At 51.6% G+C, this 20,485-nt stretch overlaps 2 protein-coding genes across 3 annotated transcripts; both read right to left on the bottom strand.

The window, feature by feature from the left end:
* Positions 1-3,604: 3,604 nt before the first annotated feature.
* LOC102683104 (zinc finger protein ZFP2-like) lies at positions 3,605-7,636 on the bottom strand. Its single transcript, XM_015346136.2, has 2 exons — positions 7,217-7,636; positions 3,605-5,163 (listed from the first exon to the last, which is right to left on the bottom strand). Exons 1-2 carry the CDS (start codon positions 7,515-7,517, stop codon positions 3,704-3,706), a joined length of 1,761 nt encoding a protein of 586 aa, XP_015201622.2. The 5' UTR covers positions 7,518-7,636; the 3' UTR covers positions 3,605-3,703.
* A 1,160-nt stretch (positions 7,637-8,796) lies between these two features.
* LOC107075321 (zinc finger protein 696) lies at positions 8,797-17,007 on the bottom strand. 2 transcript variants are annotated; one of them, XM_015346141.2, is made up of 3 exons: positions 16,634-17,007; positions 13,208-13,804; positions 8,797-12,546 (listed from the first exon to the last, which is right to left on the bottom strand). In XM_015346141.2, the coding sequence occupies exons 1-3, from the start codon at positions 16,899-16,901 to the stop codon at positions 11,762-11,764; spliced, it is 1,650 nt and encodes a 549-aa protein (XP_015201627.2). In that variant the 5' UTR covers positions 16,902-17,007; the 3' UTR covers positions 8,797-11,761. The 2 variants fall into 2 exon arrangements, with proteins under 2 accessions (XP_015201627.2, XP_015201628.2); XM_015346142.2 differs by having other exon boundaries at positions 16,673-17,007.
* Between the last annotated feature and the right edge of the window lie 3,478 nt (positions 17,008-20,485).

Genomic DNA, 20,485 nt, shown 5'->3' with positions numbered 1-20,485 from the left:
AGATTAAAAAAAAAAAGACCTCAGGCCGAAAATTAGCCTGTGATGCAGATCTTGGGTGGAGCAAAAACCCAGACACAGGGGGTTCCCCATGGTCCCAGAGCACACAACTCTGGCTCATCCAGGCATCCTGTTGGTGCAGGAGTGTAACGCAGGGATCGTCGTGACGGAGGGAAAACCCACACAGCGTCACGGGTGTCTCCAGATCTGCGTCCAGTCTTACCCCCAGCGATCCCGTTTTTTAGAAAATGATCCCTCACCTCCTCACATAATGACTTGAGCTTCTCTGTCCAGGAGAAGAGCCCAGATCTGTCCATCGTTGTGTTTCAGTATTATGAGTTTCCATCAGTATCATCCACTCTCAAGGCACGTGTGTGTGTGTGTGTCTGAGCGTGTGTGTCGGGGGGAAGAGGGTGGGGCTGGGGGGGGGGAAGAGAAGGATTTGTTGTGACAAAAGACAGTGGACAATGCAAAACAGAGGGAAGGAATGGAAAAAATAAAGAAAAGGCTGAAGTAAACCATTATTAACTCTGATGATTCTAATAATTCTCGTTTCAAAATAAGACGTTATGTTACAAACTGAATGCTCGCAAACTCTTGTCGAAACTGAATTGGAATTTCGTGTCTTGTAATTACTGTAAATACTTCCAAAAACAGATTTGCATGTCAGTGTATGGACCTATTGAAAAAAAAAAGTCACGTTCCCGTCAAAGTCTCAAAGTCGGCCGACGTGCGGGACTAAACCAGCGCCCCAGCAGAACCAGATGCTGCAGAAAAGCCCATGAGCCAGGTTTGCTACTACGGGATGCAATTCCATCTGGGTCGAACTCCAAAGTGCTTCCCAGCTAGCCTCCCCACGCGCAGGGACCCCCGAGTTCCTAACAGCGGTCTTCCCCGACGCCTCTCCCATTCATTCCCAGCTTTCATCCCGGACCCTCCCCTCTCCCTGCCTGTGGCCATCCCTCAGGCTGCTGCCCCCAGGAACTTTATCCCAACCCCCCTCCCCCTTCCGCTGGGTTTCCAAAGAGCAGGCTCGTCTGGAAAGACAATTCCCGGTCCCTCTCGAGACCCTGTCCCTTTCTAGATCAGCGCCACCAACGTCTGGTAATGCTTTATTATACGTGTGAACTAGAAGGTCAGTATTAGCTCTTCTACTGAGCATACCAGCACTTAACACATCACGGGTTGCAAACGTGTGCAACTCTCATCAGTGAAGGTATTTTGTAAGTAATACACGCCCACTCTATTTTACTTCATTAATAATATTTATGAGGAGGCATACTTTAGGCAGTTACAAATCATAAAGAGACTTTTTTTTGTGTGTGTGTGTTGTGCCCACTAATAAGAGCTAATAAGTGCCTAACCACACCCACCTAAAATAAAGTGTTACCTGACGTCGAACATACCTCACTTGGGAAGCACGTTTCGCTCTGCTCTGGGCTGTCGATCTCCCTGCCTCGGCCTGGGCCCGTCTGTCACGGCCGGCCTCCCCCCCCCGCTGTCGCTTGCTCGTTAGAACCAGCCCCCCCCTGCCCCGCCACCCCCGCGTCGCCCCGCGTCCGAGCGTGAAAGCGCTGCTACACCAGCCCCTTGCTGCAGCAGCAGACTGGTCATCAGCACCCCGGGCAGCTCCACGCTCACTCCCCGACACGGGGGAGGGTGGGGGAAATGCGGAAGAATACAGAGAAAAAAACAAAACGAGACTCTGCGACTTTGACGGGAACCGAACAGCGAACTCGTGTCCCGTTTTTCTTTTCCGTTTCCGTGTGTGTGCGTGTGCGCGTACTGTATTGTAACTCTCTCTCTGTCCCTCTCTCTCTCTCTCGCGTACTGCTGTTCCCCCTGTTCTGTTTAGTTAGTGTGACGTGCCAGTATTTTCCCCCCTCTCTCCTTCCTTCTTTCCCTCAATCTATAAGATGACAACTCTATGCAGATGCTGTCTTTTTTAAGTGTGTGAAATAAAAAAAAAAACGAATAAAGAGATAAAGGATTGTTCAGTGTATCTCGCTGTGGTCGGCTGTTTTTCCACTTTGTCTTTCAGTCTTTTTGAAATGCACTGTAGAGTCACCCCTTTTACCCCAATACAGGTGTGGTGTTCAGACACAGACACAAATATGGCAAAATGGAACTGTAAAGGAACAAGCAGACAGGTGTCAAAGAAGGCTCCACAGCCAAAACGTTTATTTTCTTCTCTTTTCTGCCTGGAATAAACCTTGACTTGTTCCTGTGCATGCGGACGCGGCTCACTGCTTCAACTAGCATGAAACTGCGACACACTGAGAATGAGCAACTGAGAATGAGCAACAGCCCTATCTGTCGTACCAGCAGTGAAACACTCAACCTCTCGCATCCATCCATTTTCAAACCGCTTCTTCCAATTCAGGGTTGTGGAGGAGTCTATCCCAGCCAGAAACAGGCCCAATAAAAATAATAATGTTGCTTTATTAGCCCTATACAATTTCTCGCATTAGGAATTCATCTTTTCGCAGACCCCAGCTTGCTCTCCATGAGACACACAGACAGGGGTAGAGAAGCTGGGGGTCAGAGCGCAGGTTCAGCCATTTATACAGCACCCCTGGAGCAGCTGGGGTGAAGGGCCTCGCTCAGGGGCCCAACAGAGTAGGATTCCTCTGCCGGCTGCAGGATTTGAACCGGCAACCTTCCAGCCACAGGCACAGATCCTGAGCCACAGAGCCACCGCTCCTCCCCTACTTTAACTAGTAGGGGGCAGAGCGCCTACTAGTTAACTACTTTAACAAGGTGGGATACACCTGTGGACAGGAAGCCAGCACACTGCAGGGCACATACACACAGACTCTCTCACACCAGGTTTTCCCAAATTAAAGGGGAACTGCAGTCCCAGTTTCTCAGACCAGTTTCTCAGAATCTCAGAAACAAAAGAAATTCATTGACGTTAAAGAAAAATGAATTTACCCGTTCCGAATTAAGCTCGGAATCATAAAGTTTGTGAAAGTACTGTAAGTCGACATGTTATTGCAAACTTGCATCCGAGTCCCCAGGAATTATGACGTGATGTGGCCCTTCCTGCTCACTAGTCACAACAGTGACTTATGTCATGCATGCAGAGTTAACGAGCAAGTAGTATTTGTAAGCAAAACAGTCCCAAAGTGGAGAGTAATATTTCTATCGGACTAAAAGAGTTCTATTCACAAGCCTGCTTGATTACAGTGTCATAGGACCACACACATCACTGAAAACTGTTACTGTGCTCTGAAACGGAGAATCTGACGCTGCACATACCTGGAAATGTTGTCTATTTGGCGATGTAAAACCTTTATGGCGATTCTTTTTCACCCCAGAGTCTAAAAGTAGCGCTCCAGTTCCCCTTTAACCTACTGTGGGAGGAATCCAGAGGCAACCCACACCAACCTGGAGAGAACATCCAAACTCCACACAGACAGCACCCCAGCTCCGGAACTGAACCCAGGGTCGCTGCGCCTCACCGGATCTAGACTGGCCGTCACCCCCGCCAGCCCTCCCCGTGTTAAAGAAACGGCACCACGGGCACCGCACAAATCGTCTTTTTTGCAGAGCACACGGGCAAAAGGCCCCTCCGGTACCGGCAGGGCTCTGAAGGCGAGACGCAGGCCCCGTCGAGAGAGATCAGAACCAAAAACTGCCAACGCGAGACCGAGTCGGATCACGGGCGGCGCGCGCCCTCGAGCGCCGGAAAAACATGGAGCCCCTAGAGGGGCGGAGCCGCCGCCGCCGCGGCCCCCCCGGCGTCCGCTTGCCCCGCCCCCCCGCCAGCGGGCTGGGCGGGGCGGGCGTGGGAGCGCTGGTGGGAGCGCAGGTTCCCCAGCTGCTTGAAGCTCAGCCCGCACTCGGGGCAGGCGTAGGGCGCCTCGCCGGTGTGCACGCGCCGGTGGGTCTTGAGTACCTGCGCGCGGCCGAAGCTCTTGCCGCACACGTCGCAGACGTAGGGCCGCTCGCCCGTGTGGGTGCGCCGGTGGTACTCCAGGTGGTGCACGCGGTGGAAGGTGCGGCCGCACTGCTCGCAGCCGTAGGGCCGCTCGCCCGTGTGCGCCCTCTGGTGGAGCCGCAGCTCCGCCGCCGTCTTGAAGGCCTTGGCGCACTCGCCGCAGCCGAAGGGCTTCTCCGCCGTGTGGGTGCGCTGGTGGCTCTTGAGCAGCTTGGCCGTGCGGAAGGCCTTGGCGCAGGAGGTGCAGGAGAAGGGCTTGTCGTCCGAGTGGGTGCGGCGGTGCACCTGCAGGGCCCCCAGGGTGCCGAAGCGCTTCCCGCACTGGGCGCAGGCGTGGGGCCTCTCGCCCGTGTGGATGCGCTTGTGGACGCTGAGGGCGGCCAGCTGGCTGAAGGCCTTCTGGCACACGGGGCAGGAGTAGGGCCTCTCGCCCGTGTGCACGCGCTCGTGGATCTTCACCTGCTTGGCCTGGGCGAAGGCCTTGCCGCAGTGGGGGCAGAGGTGGGATTTGAGCGCCGCGTGGGTGGCGAGATGGGACTTGAGGTAGTCCCCGCGGCTGAAGCTCTTCCAGCACTGGGGGCAGGCGTAGGGCGTGACGCCCGAGTGCACGCTCTGGTGCTTCTTCAGGGTCTCGGGCCGGCTGAAGCGCTTGCCGCAGGCCCCGCAGCCGAAGGGACGCTCCCCCGTGTGCGAGCGCAGGTGCGCCACCAGGTGCCCCCGCTGGCCGAAGCTCTTGCCGCACTGCTGGCAGAGGTGGCGCAGCTTGCCCGCGTGGGCCCGCTGGTGGCGCCACAGCTGCTGGGCCTGGCCGAAGCTCTTGCCGCAGGCGCCGCAGCCGTAGGGCTTCCCGTCTGCGGGCGGCGGCGGCGGTCTCTTCTGGTCCTCGGGAACCCCCGCGGGGTGGGAGACGGGGGCCAGGAGCAGGACGCCGGGCTCGCCCTGTCCCGCGGCCGGTTGGGAATCGGAGACGCCGTTGTAATACCCCTCGTCCCCCTCCTCTTCCTCCTCCTCCTCCTCCTCGACAGGGCCCCCTCTGGGGCAGCCGGGGGGCGCGAGGGGCTCGTAATCGTGCTCGTTGGCCACGCCGGCCAGGGTGGCGGCCGCGAACGAGGCCTCCTGCTCCGAGGCGGGGAAGGGCCGGGGGGTGACGATGATGTGGACGATGTCCGGGTACGCCGGCGTCACCACCGCGGCCTTGGCGCCGCAGTAAGCCGGCTCCTGTCCTGCGGGCGGCAAGAAACAACATGGTCACGCACAGCATTCACAGCGCAGACCACAGGAAGAAACACAGGAGACTGCATGGCTTTCAGGTCACCCACCCACCTTCTAACGGCATTCTCCAGGACCGGACTGAGGGAGAGCTGGAGTCTATCCCAGCAAGCAACAGGTGCAGGGCAGGGTACACCCTGGACAGGACGCTCGTCCATCACAGGGCTGGCAGACACAGAGACGCACTCATACCAGGGCCAATTCTCCCGGACGCCAATGAACCCCCCAGCCTGTCTTTGGACCGTGGGAGGAAACCCAGGCAAATACCAAGCGAACATGACAATGCCATGCAGACAGCTCCACAGATCTGGGCCCCAGCACTGCGAGGCAGCCAGCGGCCACATCCCCCTGCAGCTCACAGCTGGCAGCCCACTGGAGCTCAGCAGGCGTGAGCCTGGTCAGTACCTGGAGGGGAGACTCCCGGGAAAGCGGATGTTACTGCCGGTCTGGGTGGGTCCTCATGCCCCGGTATAGTGACGGGACGCTATACTGTAAAAAAGTGCCTTCCTTCGGATGAGATGTCATTAAAACTCCCAGGGCGTTTCTCAAAAAGAGGAGGGGCGTCGCTCTGGTGTCATGGCCAAATTGACCATACCTATCTGCCTCATCCTCACCTCATCACAGAGAAAGTTAGAGTGGGGCGCTATGGCTTATTATTCCACAAGATGGCAGCACCGCCTTCTCCGATTGTCAGCATCGAGCATCGAGCTGGTCTTCATGTGTCTGCAGTGTGTGTGTGTGTGCTCGGCTGTTAAGAAACCTCTGACCAGGCTCCTCTGAGAGTTTGGGGGATGTTAACGAGAGCTCGGAGGTATAGAGGTCTGGCTCTAGAAGTCAAAGCCACAAGCCGAGCAAACACAAGCACATTGTACACGGATCGAGGACCGCTTTCTGAAGAGTTACAAGGATAAGATCAGATCACTTTATTGGCCATATACAACTACTTGTCTTTTATACAGACCCCAGCTTGCTCTCCATGAGACACACAGACAGAGGGAGAGAAGCTGGGGGTCAGAGTGCAGGGTCAGCCATTTATACAGCACCCCTGGAGCAGCTGGGGTGAAGGGCCTCGCTCAGGGGCCCAATAGAGTAGGATTCCTCTGCCGGCTGAGGGATACGAACCAGCAACCTTCCAGCACACAGGCGCTGATCCCGAGCCCCAGAGCCACAACAGAAGAAGCACTGCAATCATTGAAGATGGCTAACGGAAAAGACTTGGACTGCAGACGCTGAGAGAAACAGCACTGGAATGACATCCAGCAAAGACAGCTGACTCATGCAGGAGAGGCGACTGTTTGGGAGTCTCAGACAAGACAGCTTTGACAAGAGACGGTTTTCACTGTCGCCACAGTCAAGAGAGAGAGAGAGACAGCTACAACGAAATACACAAGGGGCAGCTGAAAGGACCTTAATGCAAGGGAGTTATTCAAACTGGCAAGGGAAAAAAAAAAAGATTCAAGTCTCAATTCCTAAGCCATATTTAATGTTAAAAGCAAAGAGAGAAGATTGTCGGTAGGGGGAGCCCTAATATTGTCCCGTGGAAAAAAGTTCTTGGCATGACGCGGATGTACACGGGACTGGACATCAACACTCGGGGAGGTCACACACGAAGCCCACTTCACATGTACCCCTCGGTCTCGCTGTTCTCTGCCACCCGGCCCGTCTTTGATTGAGAAAGGCGCCAGGTACCGCCCGCCGCGCCACCTCTCGTCAACACGACGTGCGTGAGGTTTAAGGCTCGGGTCAGAGAAATGCATTTCAGTGACTGATAAGGCACCCTCAGTTTTCGCAACAGGTCTGTGTCATTAGTTCGCCATCGGACTAATGAAACAAACCCAGGTCTGTGTGGAGTTCACAGGCAGTTCTGCAGCAGCCAGCGTCACAGTGAACGTGGTCGGCGGCAGGTTAACAACTTCACCACTTTCCGGCATCTTGCAAGCGGGGCGACTCTCACGCACAGAGTCCCGGCTTCAGAGGCCAGCGTCGCGACGACCTCCAGGCTCTTACCGGCAGACGTCGCTCGTAGGTCACAGCCCCCCTCTCCCCCCGCAGGTCCATCGTCCGTTTCGCTGCCGCCCGGGCGGACGTCGCCCTCGCCCGTCCCCACCAGCGCCAGCTCTCGCTCGCACTCCTGCAGCCTGTCCGACAGCGCCTTGATTTCGGCTTCTTTACTGGCGATCTCGCCGTACAGACCGACCACGCTGTCCTCCACCAGCCTGGTGATGCCGGACACGGCTTGCTTCAGCAGGCAATCCATGAAGGAGGAGAGCTGGCTCTCAAAAGCGGAGATATACACGGGGCCCTCCATCGTGCTGCTCAGTTCAGAAAGGACTCGTTCCCGGTTTCTTAATAGTGCGGCACCGCAGTGCCATTCCAGCTGCGCTTGTGATGAGTTTACGTTTCCCCCCGGAAGTACTAGAGCCGTGATACGCCGGAGGGTCAGAGGTCACAAACTGGCCGTATGACCAGGAGAAAACGCGCACCTCTTTTTCAGTGTGTACAGAAACCGTTCACGTTTGTGTGGAAGGTGTGCTGTGTGTTAATTCATGGAGTGAAGGGGTGATTGATTGTTAAGATAAATGTTTTTGTTTAACAAAAACATTTTGATTGATGTTGATTGATTGTTAAAATAAATGTTTAGATTACATTTAAAACTGAAATGAGGAGCCACATCTTTACCAGAAGCGTGGTCACAATGTGGAACAAGCTGCCCAGCCATAAAACTATCCACAAAGGGCTACTTAAATATAGACATGGAGATAGCCACGTACAGTACAGGAAAAATGTGTTTGTAACTTTATAGATATAAAACAACAATGTAAATGTTTGTAAACATGTAAATCCCCAGGAATATATATGGCACAAAAGAAACATATCATGAAGGCATCCATCCATTTTCTAACTGAATTACCCAATTTCGGGGGAGCAAGGTAGGATACACTCCAGATGGGACACCAGTCCATCACAGAGCACACAAACACCACACCAGGGCCAGTTTTCCCAGAAACCAATGAATGTACCAGCATGTCTTTGGAGTGTGGGAGGAAACCCCAACAAACACAGGGAGAACATACAAACTCCACACAGACAGCACCCCAGGTCCAGAACTGAACCCAGAGCCCCAGTACTGCGAGACAGCAATGCTCACCACTGTGCCACAGAGCTGCTCAAGTGTTGGGACCATTCTTGTCGATTCAATTTCAAGTAAAACCTCTTCTCCCATTTCATTTAATTTTACCTTTGGGTTTTTTATTTCATCTAAGCCCTCACACAAATCTATTTCTCTGTTATTGAGCACAAGGCCGAATCATTGTGCCCGTTCGCAGTCCGTAACAATGGAACACCAAGTTCACAGCTTTCACAACAATGTGAATGTAACTGCTTGATTTATACCTCAGTGAAATGTAACACAGAAGATTATGAACCAGCAGATAACTGGGCTAATTTGTCAGAACACTTAGCAGCTAGTAAAATAACACCAGCCAACTTAGACGCAACTAAACCTTTTTCCAGTTCACATTATTTGATTTAACAGGGAGAAGAGCAGGTCAAGAAGCAAAGAACAAAACACCCATTTAACAATCAAATGAAAACCAGGTAAATTTATTTTCACATGTAGACAGATCTGCGAACCTTTCATCACCATAGATATTCCAGAGCACAACTCTTTTTGTCACACCATGCTTCTGCTCTTACATCACTTTCTGTTTTATTTCCAAATTCATTTTGAATTTGGGACTTTCATGGCACCCAAAGGAACTGATCATTCTAAACGAATGAAGCTCATCACAGCAGCTCCCGATGCTTCTGGCAAAAAAGGGCGAAAACACTGAAGACACTTCTTGGCCTTCTGCACCCTTATTTCACATCTAAATATCTAAATCAACAGAACCAACCAGGGACATCAAGTTGTGGGACAGGAGAGATGCAGCTTGGAACTAAAACCACACCACCTCACAGGGACCATATTACATCCACTCATCCATTTTCTAATCACTTTGTCCAGTACAGGGTTGCAGAGCAGCTGGAGTCTATTTCTGCAAGCAACAGGCACAAGGCAGGATTCACCCTGGACAGGACACCACTCCATCCCAGAGCAGAAATACACACTCTCACCAGGGGTAATTCTCCCAGATCAGATCACTTTATTAGTCATATATGATTACTTGTATTAGGAATTTGTCTTTTTGCATACCCCAGCCTTGCTGCCCATGAGACAAACAGACAGGGAGTCTGGGTCAGAGCACAGGGTCAGCCATTTATACAGCACCCCTGGAGCAGCTGGGGTGAAGGGCCTCGCTCAGGGGCCCAACAGAGTAGGATTCCCTGCCGTCCACAGGATTTAAACCGGCAACCTTCCAGCCACAGGTGCAGAGACTTAGCCACAGAGCCATCGCGCCGTTTAACCTACCACCATGTTTTTGGGCTCTGGGAGGAAACCCACACAAACACAGGGAGACCATACAAACTCCACACAGATAGCATCCCAGGTCTCAAATTGAACCCAAAGTTCTAGCACTGCCAGACAGCAACGAGGCAGCGATCTCACAAACTCAGGCAACAACCAAGCCAACAAAAAAAAGCAATCGCATTGTTAAAGTCTTTTGGTCTGTCTTTAAAATGACCATCACATGGACCAAAACCTAGATTTGGCCTCATTGCATCTTGTGTGTTTTGAAGTATTTTCTACTTATATTTAATTATTTCAATTATTATTTATTTCTCACTAATACAAACGTTCCTCCAGCAGGAAATACTGGAAAAATAAATGCTGGTGTCACAAACAGGTTGAATGAAAGGTGAAAGAGATTTATCAGGGCTCTTGAGCAATTCAGCCAGTACTGAGCTCTTGCTCTAAGGGCAGGATGAGATCTCTGGATCTGATGAACTGAGGTTCTGTCCTGTGTCCTGTCACTAGCTGACCAGGATGAGAGCTCAGATATTGCAGGTTCTGTCCTGTGTCCTGTCACTAGCTGACCAGGATGAGAGCTCAGATATTGCAGGTTCTGTCCTGTGTCCTGTCACTAGATGACTGTGATGAGAGCTCAGATATTGCAGGTTCTGTCCTGGGTCTTGTCACTAGCTGACTGTGATGAGAGCTCAGACATTGCAGGTTCTGTCCTGTGTCCTGTCACTAGATGACTGTGATGAGAGCTGAGACGTTGCAGGTTCTGTCCTGGGTCTCGTCACTAGCTGACTGTGATGAGAGCTGAGACGTTGCAGGTTCTGTCCTGGGTCTCGTCACTAGCTGACTGTGATGAGAGCTGAGATATTGCAGGTTCTGTCCTGGGTCTCGTCACTAGCTGACTGTGATGAGAGCTGAGACGTTGCAGGTTCTGTCCTGGGTCTCGTCACTAGCTGACTGTGATGAGAGCTGAGACGTTGCAGGTTCTGTCCTGGGTCTCGTCACTAGCTGACTGTGATGAGAGCTGAGACGTTGCAGGTTCTGTCCTGGGTCTCGTCACTAGCTGACTGTGATGAGAGCTGAGACGTTGCAGGTTCTGTCCTGGGTCTCGTCACTAGATGACTGTGATGAGAGCTGAGACGTTGCAGGTTCTGTCCTGGGTCTCGTCACTAGATGACTGTGATGAGAGCTCAGATGTTGCAGGTTCTGTCCTGGGTTCCAACACAAGCTGACCATGATGAGAACTTCCCATTTCTGAAGTGGTGCCATGATCTCATCAACTTCATCCTGATGAAACAGCCTTGCTGGCCATCTGCCATCAAAGGGGCTCATTTCTCCTAGGGCACTGTTCTCCCATGATGGCTCCTGGTGGAAGCCAAGACACAGCCAGCGTTAGCCCACACCAAGTAGCTGTGATTAGACAAACGCATTCGAATCCAGATTCAACATTTTTCCACCAGCGTCTGTTCAGAACCAGAGGCTTCAGCAGCAAGGTTAAGGGAAAGACTTGAGCCATCCTGGGTCCCTCATCCCTCAGCTGCTTTAGAAACTCAGGTCTGCAAGATGTGGAGGACATGTCTGTTGGGGTTGCCTTAAATTTCCTTGGCTCTAATTCAACCATCCTGGATACCATCCACCCCGGATACTTTAAGCCAGGGATTCTCACTGCTTGGGTCCTGGAGGGTCAGAGCATCATCTCATCTCATCTCCCCTGCCTGTGATTGGCTTGCTGGTTTGTCTTAATCACAACCGTTCCCAAGTATTTGGTCGTCAAACACCTTCGAGTTCCTGCCTAAACCCGCGGGGCGGTGGCCCTCTATGACTCGCGGTGGTTATATGGTCACTCCTCTCAATGGACTCAAGTGTCGAGAACCCTAGATGGTTTTCAAGAGTACGGGCGGTCGTCACGTTGTGGCCCTGCAGGTGAACGGTCGGAAGGCTCTGCTGGGGAAACTCTTTCCCGCACCGCGGGCACCGATCAGGCCTCCTGGTCTGCGTGGCCCCACGTGGGTGGCACCGCGCAGCTTGGGAGCTCGGCCGCAGCTCTTACTGTACGGGCCGCAGAAGAACCTCTCGCGCGGGTCCCGGGCGCAGGGCTGTGGCCCGACTCGCGGAACCGGAGTCAGTCCTCTCGGCGGGAACTCCCGTCACCGCCTGCTCCTCTCGCCTCCCTGCCCGAGCTCTTGAGTCCTGCCGGGAGCGGGGGGCGGGCCGTGGGCCGTGTGAGCCGACAGGTGGCGCTTGAGGGAGTAGCGCCTGGTGAAGCTCTTGTGGCACTGGCCGCAGGGAAATCGGGGTTTCCCGCCGGCCTCTGCGTCCTTCTGGGGCACTGGGGGCTCAGCTGGTCGACGGCGCTTGGGGTGCTGGGCGGCTCGGTGCGGGGGAAGGCTGTTCCGCCTGCTCGCCGGCTCCTCGCAATGGATACAGCCCAGCGGGTTCCTGCCTCTCCGACGTCTGAGCCGTCGGACGTGGCCCGCGGGTGGACCGCAGATCTTCCCGGGCGGCTCGTCGGGCCTCGAGTGGATTCGCTTGTGTCTGTCCAAGCTGCTCAGGTACCCGAACGTCTTCCCGCACTCGGCGCACCTGAAGCGATCCCTCATGTGAATCTGCAGGTGTCTTCTGACGCTGTAGGAGCTGGAGAGCTTCTTGCCGCAGTGCGGGCAATGATATCCCGCTGCGGGCTCTTGGGTCAGGGGGCCGCCGTGGAGACTGGGACTCTCCTTGCTCCGGCGCAGTTCCATCTGGAAGCCGGGAGACTGGGCTGGTGTGGGAGGTTCGGATCCGGAAGCCGAGTGGCCCGGGGGCAGGGTTTGCCCTGGGCCAGTCTGAGCGTGGGGAACGGGTGTGCGCGAAAATCTCTGGGGCTCTTCTCCGCCAGCGAAGAGCTCGTCCTGTTCATCAGGGGCAGCAGTGTCGCTCTCCGGTGTTTCGGCTTTCCGTGCCAAGAGCAGAGGGAGACAAACACAGACATTAGCTTTATTAATCTTTTGAAAGAGAACCAACACCCCAGGAGATATCTCGTTGCTTTGGGTAGCGACTGTACTGTTCCCACAATCGAAAAACAAACCATGTGATGTATTAATATTATGGTCAGAAGTGTTCCAATTCATATTAGGCACATTTGGAAATTAATTTGTTCTCAGCCTGACTCTTTGGCAGGTGCAGACTTACAGATGCTTTCAGCTACAACGTCTTTCAGCTACAACCTCCCAGACTTTACACATCTTTGAATTAATGTCTGTCCGTCCATCTTCTAACGGCTTTATCCAGTGCAGGGTCGCGGGAGCCTATCCCAGCAAGCAACAGGTGCAAGGCAGGATACACCCTGGATAGGACGCTAGTCCACTGCAGGGCACACTCACAACAGGGGGGAAATCTTCTCAGAAGCCATTTAACCTGACAGCATGTCTTTGTACTGGGGGAGGAAACGGAAGCAAATACAGGATGAACATACAAACTCCCTGCAGATGGTACCCCAGGAATTGAGCCCAGAGCCTCAGCACTGCACTTCAACATGTCCCAGGACATGAGATAACCCATGTCACCTTAGAAAGTGGAAAAGAGAGCAGAAACAGGACCAAAGGAATACTTACGCTTCTGGTCACTCGGCTGAGACCCGAATAGAGGGACGCCGTCCCCCTCTGGGGCGCCCGCCTGGCATTCATCGCAGGGCGAAGAGCAAACAGACGCCCTCTCCGCCGTCCAGGCACACCAGCCATCCGCGGGACCCTCTGCCTGGGATAAGACCCCGGCAGCAAGGTCAGCGTCCCCCGACAGCCAGGGTGGCTGGCTGTCCCCCCCGCAGGGGGCTCGGGCCCCCGCAGGGGGCTCGGGCAGCCCCGGAGGGGTGCCGCCCGGCTCCAGTTCAAGGTGCCCATTCACCCGCGGAGATCCCGCGTGGGAAATTCGCAGCAGGTCGCCCGGATCCCCGTCCGTGGAGCCGTGCTCCGAGCCCAGCGGCTCCGCGGGGACAACAGGAGAGGGCAGGACGAACTGCAGATCGATGGCCGAGGGGTCGATTTCAATGACGTAGAAAGAGGCGCCCGAGTCGTCCCGCTGACTTCTGCCCTGGCTGCGGACGCCCTCCTTGTCCGGCGCGCGTGCCGGCCCCCGGTCGTGTCTCGTCCTGGGGCCCTCCTCTGGCTCCGGCACGCCGCCCCCATCCTCCACGGCACAGCCCTCTCCGGCTCCTGCGTGAGGAGGAAAAGAGCACGCCTTTCATGGAGAGAGCAGCACGCCCCAGGTTTCTTAGCGCCCTCCAGGCCCGAGCACGACCCCGCCTCCGGACGGGTTCTCTTGGCATGTTTTATAGCAGCGCTGCTCTGGGACAGCTTTTCAGGGAGGCCACCAGTGACATTTTTTTTAAGAAAACCTTTTGGATCGTGTTTTTGCCATCATAACCCACCACAGGGGCACGGGCTTGCTATCCCAGCAAGCTCTGGGTGCAAGGCAGGGTACGCCCTGGAGAGGATATCACACAGAGACAGTTTTCCCAGCACCCAATTAACCTCCCACATGTTTTTGGACTGTGGTAGGAAACAGGGCCATCCTGAGGAAACCCACATGAATAGGGGGAAGAACATGCAAATTCCACACAGATAGGACTCCCAAGTCTGGAATTGAACCCGGGGCCCCAGCACTATGAGGCAGCAACGTCCACCACTGAGCCACCATGCCACCCTCCTTGTGCTGTATTTACTTCACAACGCAAAGACAGCGAGGAGGACAATGGACGACACACTGGTTTGTGGTGTGACAGCACAGTACAGTACAGTGCCTACAGCCTGGCCACCACAACACCCCTCCACTTCCACTGCCTCCAGAAACATTAGTACCGACCCCTGTGACGCATAATAAATTTAGTTTTTTTTATTAACTGATGACATGTATGCAAAACAACAAGCCAGGTGATTTCTGGCGGGGTCCCCTCTGTACTGCTGTTAAGACGAGGGTGGCACTTTATGCACTTCTCCAGTGCAACGCAGTTACCTACAGTTACACAGTTGCACCACGTTGTTTATGATGCTGAGTTCATGAAGTTGGGCCCTGTTGTGATACATCGGGAGTCAGGACACAAGAGTCGATTGTCAGCTATATAGAGCACTCTGGAGATCCCTGAGCACACAGAGCCCTCCTGTCCCTCGGCCTGCAGAGCTTTTCATTTGCTTCATACAAAGGAACTTCAGGTTCACTTGAATATGGTCCTTTTCCTCTATCAAATCTTGAATATGTGGTAATGTACAGTATATAGTTGTACAATATATGCTACTGATATGGTATCTTTCCAATGATATCACAGAAAACCACTGCCAAGTCTAAACCTCTCCCTTCTCCCTTGTCAGGAAACTCTTGTTATATCACTCATGCCAATTTATACAACAGAGATAGTGGCGTTTTGATAACTCCATAGCAGCCTTAGCAACATGCATAGTGAGTTATAAAGCTGCCTCTCAGTTTCTTTGGTTACTAAAGTATATAGGAAGTGATGTCATCATGAGGATGTCAGAAAAGGATGGAAAATGACAACACCACATTTACTCCCAGTATTATGTGCGAGCCTGGTATTCCTTTACGTGTAGAGGCACAGAGGTAGTTTACAACAAATGTCACCCTACAAAGTGCTTCCTGTCACAACTGAACCACAACAGCTCAAACTGTCCCAGGTCATAGTTCAGAGTGTAGCTGAGCTGATGGGCAACTCACACAAGAGTGACTTTGACTAGGAAACACAAGTGACTGTGCTGCCCGTACAACTGTCCACTGACAAGAACTGAGCAGACACCCAGCCTCTCACCACCCCCTAAAACCATCACTGTGGATTCCAAGTTATCAATCAAACTTGGGGCGGAGCAGTGGCACTATTGCTCAAGATTTGCACCCGCGGCTGGAAAGTTGCTGGTTCAAATCCCATAGCTGGTAGAGGAATCCTACTTTGTTGGGCCCCTGAGCGAGGCCCTTCACCCCAGCTGCTCCAGGGTTGCTGTATAAATGGCTGACCCTGTGCTCTGACCCCCAGCTTCTCTCTCCCTGTCTGTGTGTCTCATGAAAAGACTGTGAAAAGACAAATTCCTAATAGAAGTAATTATATATGGCTAATAAAGTGATCTTATCTAAAGATGGGGATGCAGTGGTGCACTTATCTCAATCGGTGTGGAGCAAAGGAGAATAAGGTTGTGCAAAGCTTATTCTGATCTACCCCACTAGCAGATCAGCACAGGTTTAGCAAGCACTGTACACACACAGTATGAGCTGAACACTGGCATCAACAGACATGCCTGTAGCTACACATTCAAGACAGACTTTTCCATCAGGACTCTCTGTTTTCTCACACTAGACATTTCCACGTGATTCACTGATCCATCCACACTGAGGGAACAGCGCTCATGTTCTGCTGTGACGATGACGAGTCATGAGACTCCACCACTTTGGGTGCGGAGAAATATTCGAGAGGGACAGCACAGTGGTGTAATGGTTAGCACTGGGTCTCTGGGTTCAATTCTGGACCTAAGGTGATGTAAGTGTGGAGTTTGCATGTTCTCCCAATGTTCCAAAAGGCTTCCTCTCACGTTCGAAAGAATATGCTAGTAGGGCTTCTGGAAAGTGTGAGTGTGTGCGTGTGTGTCTGTGTCTGTCCCGTGATGGACTGGTGTCCCATCCTGCCTTGTGCCCGTTGCTTGCTGGGATAGACTCCAGCTCCCACACGATCCTGTACTGGAAGAAATGTTTAGAAAACGGATGGACAGAAATATATTCAAGAGACTCAGCAGCACAACCACCTGTTGGCCCAGATATGTGGCAAAAGAACAGACAGGGCAGACTGCCACAGAACACACAGGGGTACAGCCAGCCAATATTAAGCGTCAGTCCCACTGGCTAAGATGGTGCCATACATGCCACGCACCAGACACAGAGACCAGATGAAATCCACGCACTTTTCCACACGCAAAACAACGACTTTTATCATCCGCGTCCCGTGCCGTGTGCGATGCCTCGTTAGGGAAACGGGAAGGGAAACTTGCCCTCGGATGAACGGCTCGGCTCTTTGGAGCTCCGCTCACCGGCAGGGCTGGCCGGACACAGCTGCCGCCTCTCGGCTCTCAGCGACTCCTCCAGCTGGCGCAGCTCCGCCGAGAGGGTCTGGTTCTGCCTCCGCTTGCGCGTCAGCTCGGCGCGCAGGCCGGCCAGGCTGCCTCGCAGCAGCTGCGCGATTTCCGACACCGTGTTCTGCACGTTCCTCTCTATGAGCGACGACAGCTGGATTTCCAACTTCAGCGGAGTCTCCGCCATTCTCTCCCCGGAGCGCGCAGCAGACGGCGCACGGCCCGAGGCTGCGTTTCTGCAGACGCTTCGAGTCAGCGCATTTCAGCCGTGCACATCGCTCCGGTTGAGGCGACTTTACCGCGCGATTGCATATATAGGCGCACGCACTTTCCAGGTACACTTTCCTAGTACAATAAAAGGAAACCCTTTGATAATGTAATAATAATAATAATAATAATAATAATAATAATAATAATAATAATAAAAAACTTTATTTTATATAGCGCCTTTAAAGGTGGCTTCTCAAAGCGCTTTACAGGATGACAATAACAATAAATAAGAAGAATACAACAATAAATACCCAAAATAAATCACTAGGCCCTCAACTACGACTGCAACTATGACTGCAACGATGGCTGCGACAGTGACTAGTCACAACATAGGATAAAATCATAGAATCGGTCTTTCTGACCAATCGTAATTCTTAATCAATATTGTCCATCCATCCATTTTCGAATCACTTTATCCAGTACAGGGTCACAGGGGAGCCAGCATCTATGCCAAGCACCAAGTACAAGGCTGGATTCACCCTGGACTGGACGTGAGTCCATCGCAGGGCAGACACACTCACAGCAGGACCAGTTTAGCCAGAAGCCAATTTCCCTCCCAGTATGTCTTTGGACTGTGACAGGAAACCGGAGCACCTGGAGGAAACTCACACAGTAATGGGGAAAACCTACAAACTACACATACATAGCACCCCAGGTCTGGAATTGAATTGAATTGTATTGAATTGACAACTGAATCTAGGGCCTCACCGTTGAAAGGAAGTGACTCTTATCACTACGCCATCATGCCTACACCTAAATCAAGATTGTTAGTTTCTTAAAATAAAACCTGCTTGAAAATGTTCAAAATCAAAAAACAACAATGACAATAGAGCTGATTTGTCCTTTTGTTTTCTAAATCGCTGAGTCTTTGAATTGTAGTCAGTGATTTATGACCAAATGTACCTATTTCATTTATTCATGGATGATGGGTGGCATGATGACTAGTGGTTAGCATCAGAGTGCTGGGGTGCTGGGCTCGATTGCTGAAGTGCTAGTGTGAAAGACTCTGTTTAAATCTGCATGTTCTCTCTGTGTTTACTTGGGGTTCCTCTGGGTGTTCTGGTTTCCTCCCACAGTCCAAAGACATGCTGGGAAAACTGGCCCTGGTGTGTGAGTGTGTGTGTCTGTGTGCCCTGTGACAGACTGGCGTCCCATCCAGGGTGTATCCTGCCTTGTGCTAGCAGCTTGCTGGGATTGGACTGGAATCTGTAGTAGTATGTAGCAGTTCAGGTGGGTAGCTGCGTCAGCATGCGTAGGCTGCAAAGGCCTACGCCTTCTTCAGGTGTGAGGGAATTAATTGTTCAGTTCTTGCACAAAGGCACTGAACTGACACCTGAAGAAGGCTCCATGGCCGAAACGTTGTGTTTTCTTTCTTCTCTTTTCAGCCTGGAATAAACCTTTACTTGTTCCTCTGTATAAGTATGTTTTTTAATCAGTGCACATGCATTCTACTCATGAATATTGATAGAATGGCTAATATTGATTGAAACTGTAGTATTGATTGATACTAATAATGATTTTGGGATTGGTTAGCGATGATCATTTTTGCTGTCCTAATAGCACATTCATATTCTGCAATGTCTGTCCTTTTCTGTCGCTTCTGCGTAAGCTTCAAATTCCGTGACAGCTGCATGAAAGCTGATATACAGTACAGTACATGCAGTGCCCCCATTCCTCATGCCCCTTTCCCGTGAGAATGTTTAGAAGATGTTAAGGTGGCCTTGATGGAAGGAACTTGGTGGGTAGCTGTATCAAAACATACAGATAAGGGCTGGAAGACACTGGCCTCCTTAAAATCTCCGTGGGGGGGAGGGTTACTACTCACACAGGCTCAAGTAAAGGACGCCAAGGTCATCACTCCCCCCCACCCCACCTCGCCCCAAGTCCTGGGGTTGCCACGGTAACTCCCTTATTTTGTCATAGGCTCCTGTGATGAAGAACACTAGAGTGGAAGTATTATGGGGTGTAGTCTGATATAATCATGCAGGGTAGGTGGGAGGGCTAAATGATGTTCAGTTTCTGCAACGCACAATTTATTAACCACTTAGTCAGAAACTCACAGTAGAGGTGGGCAATAGTCAGCCAGCCACCTCCAGCTGAAAGTATATTTAATGCCAGGTGCTTGGTCCTATTCGTCGAGATTCCTGTGCTCCATGGAGCTCCCACTGTGTACACTGAGAATAAAGGTAGAAGATCCTCCTCACTACTGTCTGTGGTCTGATCCATCTTTGGGGCTCAGTTGAATCCTCTTTTCTTCAGATTTCCTCTGTCACACAGACATGGTTCTGATGGATTAAACATAATGATCCGTCACCACCTCTTCCTTTCTAAGTTGATGGTGTTTGTGGAAACATTTGTGATGCAAAAAAAGTATTGTGGAGCACGTCATTACACATTTTGATTCCTCACTACTTACCTTGATGACAGAAAGTGTGCCTTTGTGCAAGAACTGAACAATCAATTCCTAATCAGAGGCCCAGAGCGTACATTTCTGCTATGTAAATCCTGCAAGTGAGTATGATTCTGAAGAACATTTCATCCTATTATGATAATGAGTGATGTTCATGTATATAGAGTTCTAGTACTAAATAGAGTAAGACTGCATTAACTCCATAGTCCAAAGGCAGGCTAGTAAGCTAAACGGCTTCTAGGAACATTTTCACTAATGTGACTGTGTGCTTGTGCTTGCTGGGATTGGCTCTGGCTCCCCAGTGACCCCATACCAGATAAAGCGTCTTTAAAAGTAGATGGATGGATGAAAGATTGCACCATGACTCATTTTAATATACATATTAAGATGAATTATTAAACAATATAGGTCTTTAGCTTTTGCATGTTGAGTTCCACCAGCCTCATTTTCCAAGTTACTGTGTGTTGACAGAACAGTGATAGGATCTGTACATGTACATGTACTGGGTTTTGAACCAAGACACAGATAGACCCAGGGGCTATTACAATTAAAAATAAACAATAAAAAGGGAGCTGTCTGCAGCATATGGTTCTGTCAGGCAACACCTCTTTGGAGGGAGGACTGCCACAATAAAATCTATAGATTATATAATATATAGTCTAGGTGGCAGGGTGGTACCCAGAGTTCTCTACAGAACTCCAGATGTGGTGGAGCTGTGCAGTTTCACCATAAACTCTCTCTCGGCTGGTATTCTGTAGTCTGGTTGTCTTTAAGTGCAGTTTAAAACAAGCTCCAACGTTTCAAAATATGGGGACAACGCAGACTCTAACGAATGGAAAAGAATGGTAAGTCATGGACTAGAATAGAGAACACAAGCTTTCTTAAAAGATCAGGAGAAGGAGGGAAGAAAGCTCGTTGGTGGGTATCATACTTTTCTTTTCATTCAGTTTGATGCTTTCTGCATTAGAAGTGAAACAAGGGGAGACCATTAGGTTTTTATTCCGTACCTAATATTCATTACTGGTAGGGTGATATAAACTTGGATAGAGAGATGTTTTACTATTTAATTTAACATTGTCATGTCACCAGGG

The sequence above is a fragment of the Lepisosteus oculatus genome, chromosome 4, assembly GCF_040954835.1.
Source record: "Lepisosteus oculatus isolate fLepOcu1 chromosome 4, fLepOcu1.hap2, whole genome shotgun sequence".
Lineage (NCBI taxonomy): Eukaryota > Metazoa > Chordata > Actinopteri > Semionotiformes > Lepisosteidae > Lepisosteus > Lepisosteus oculatus.
The sequence above is the reverse complement of the archived record's forward strand: the minus strand, read 5'-3'. Positions and strand labels throughout refer to the sequence as shown.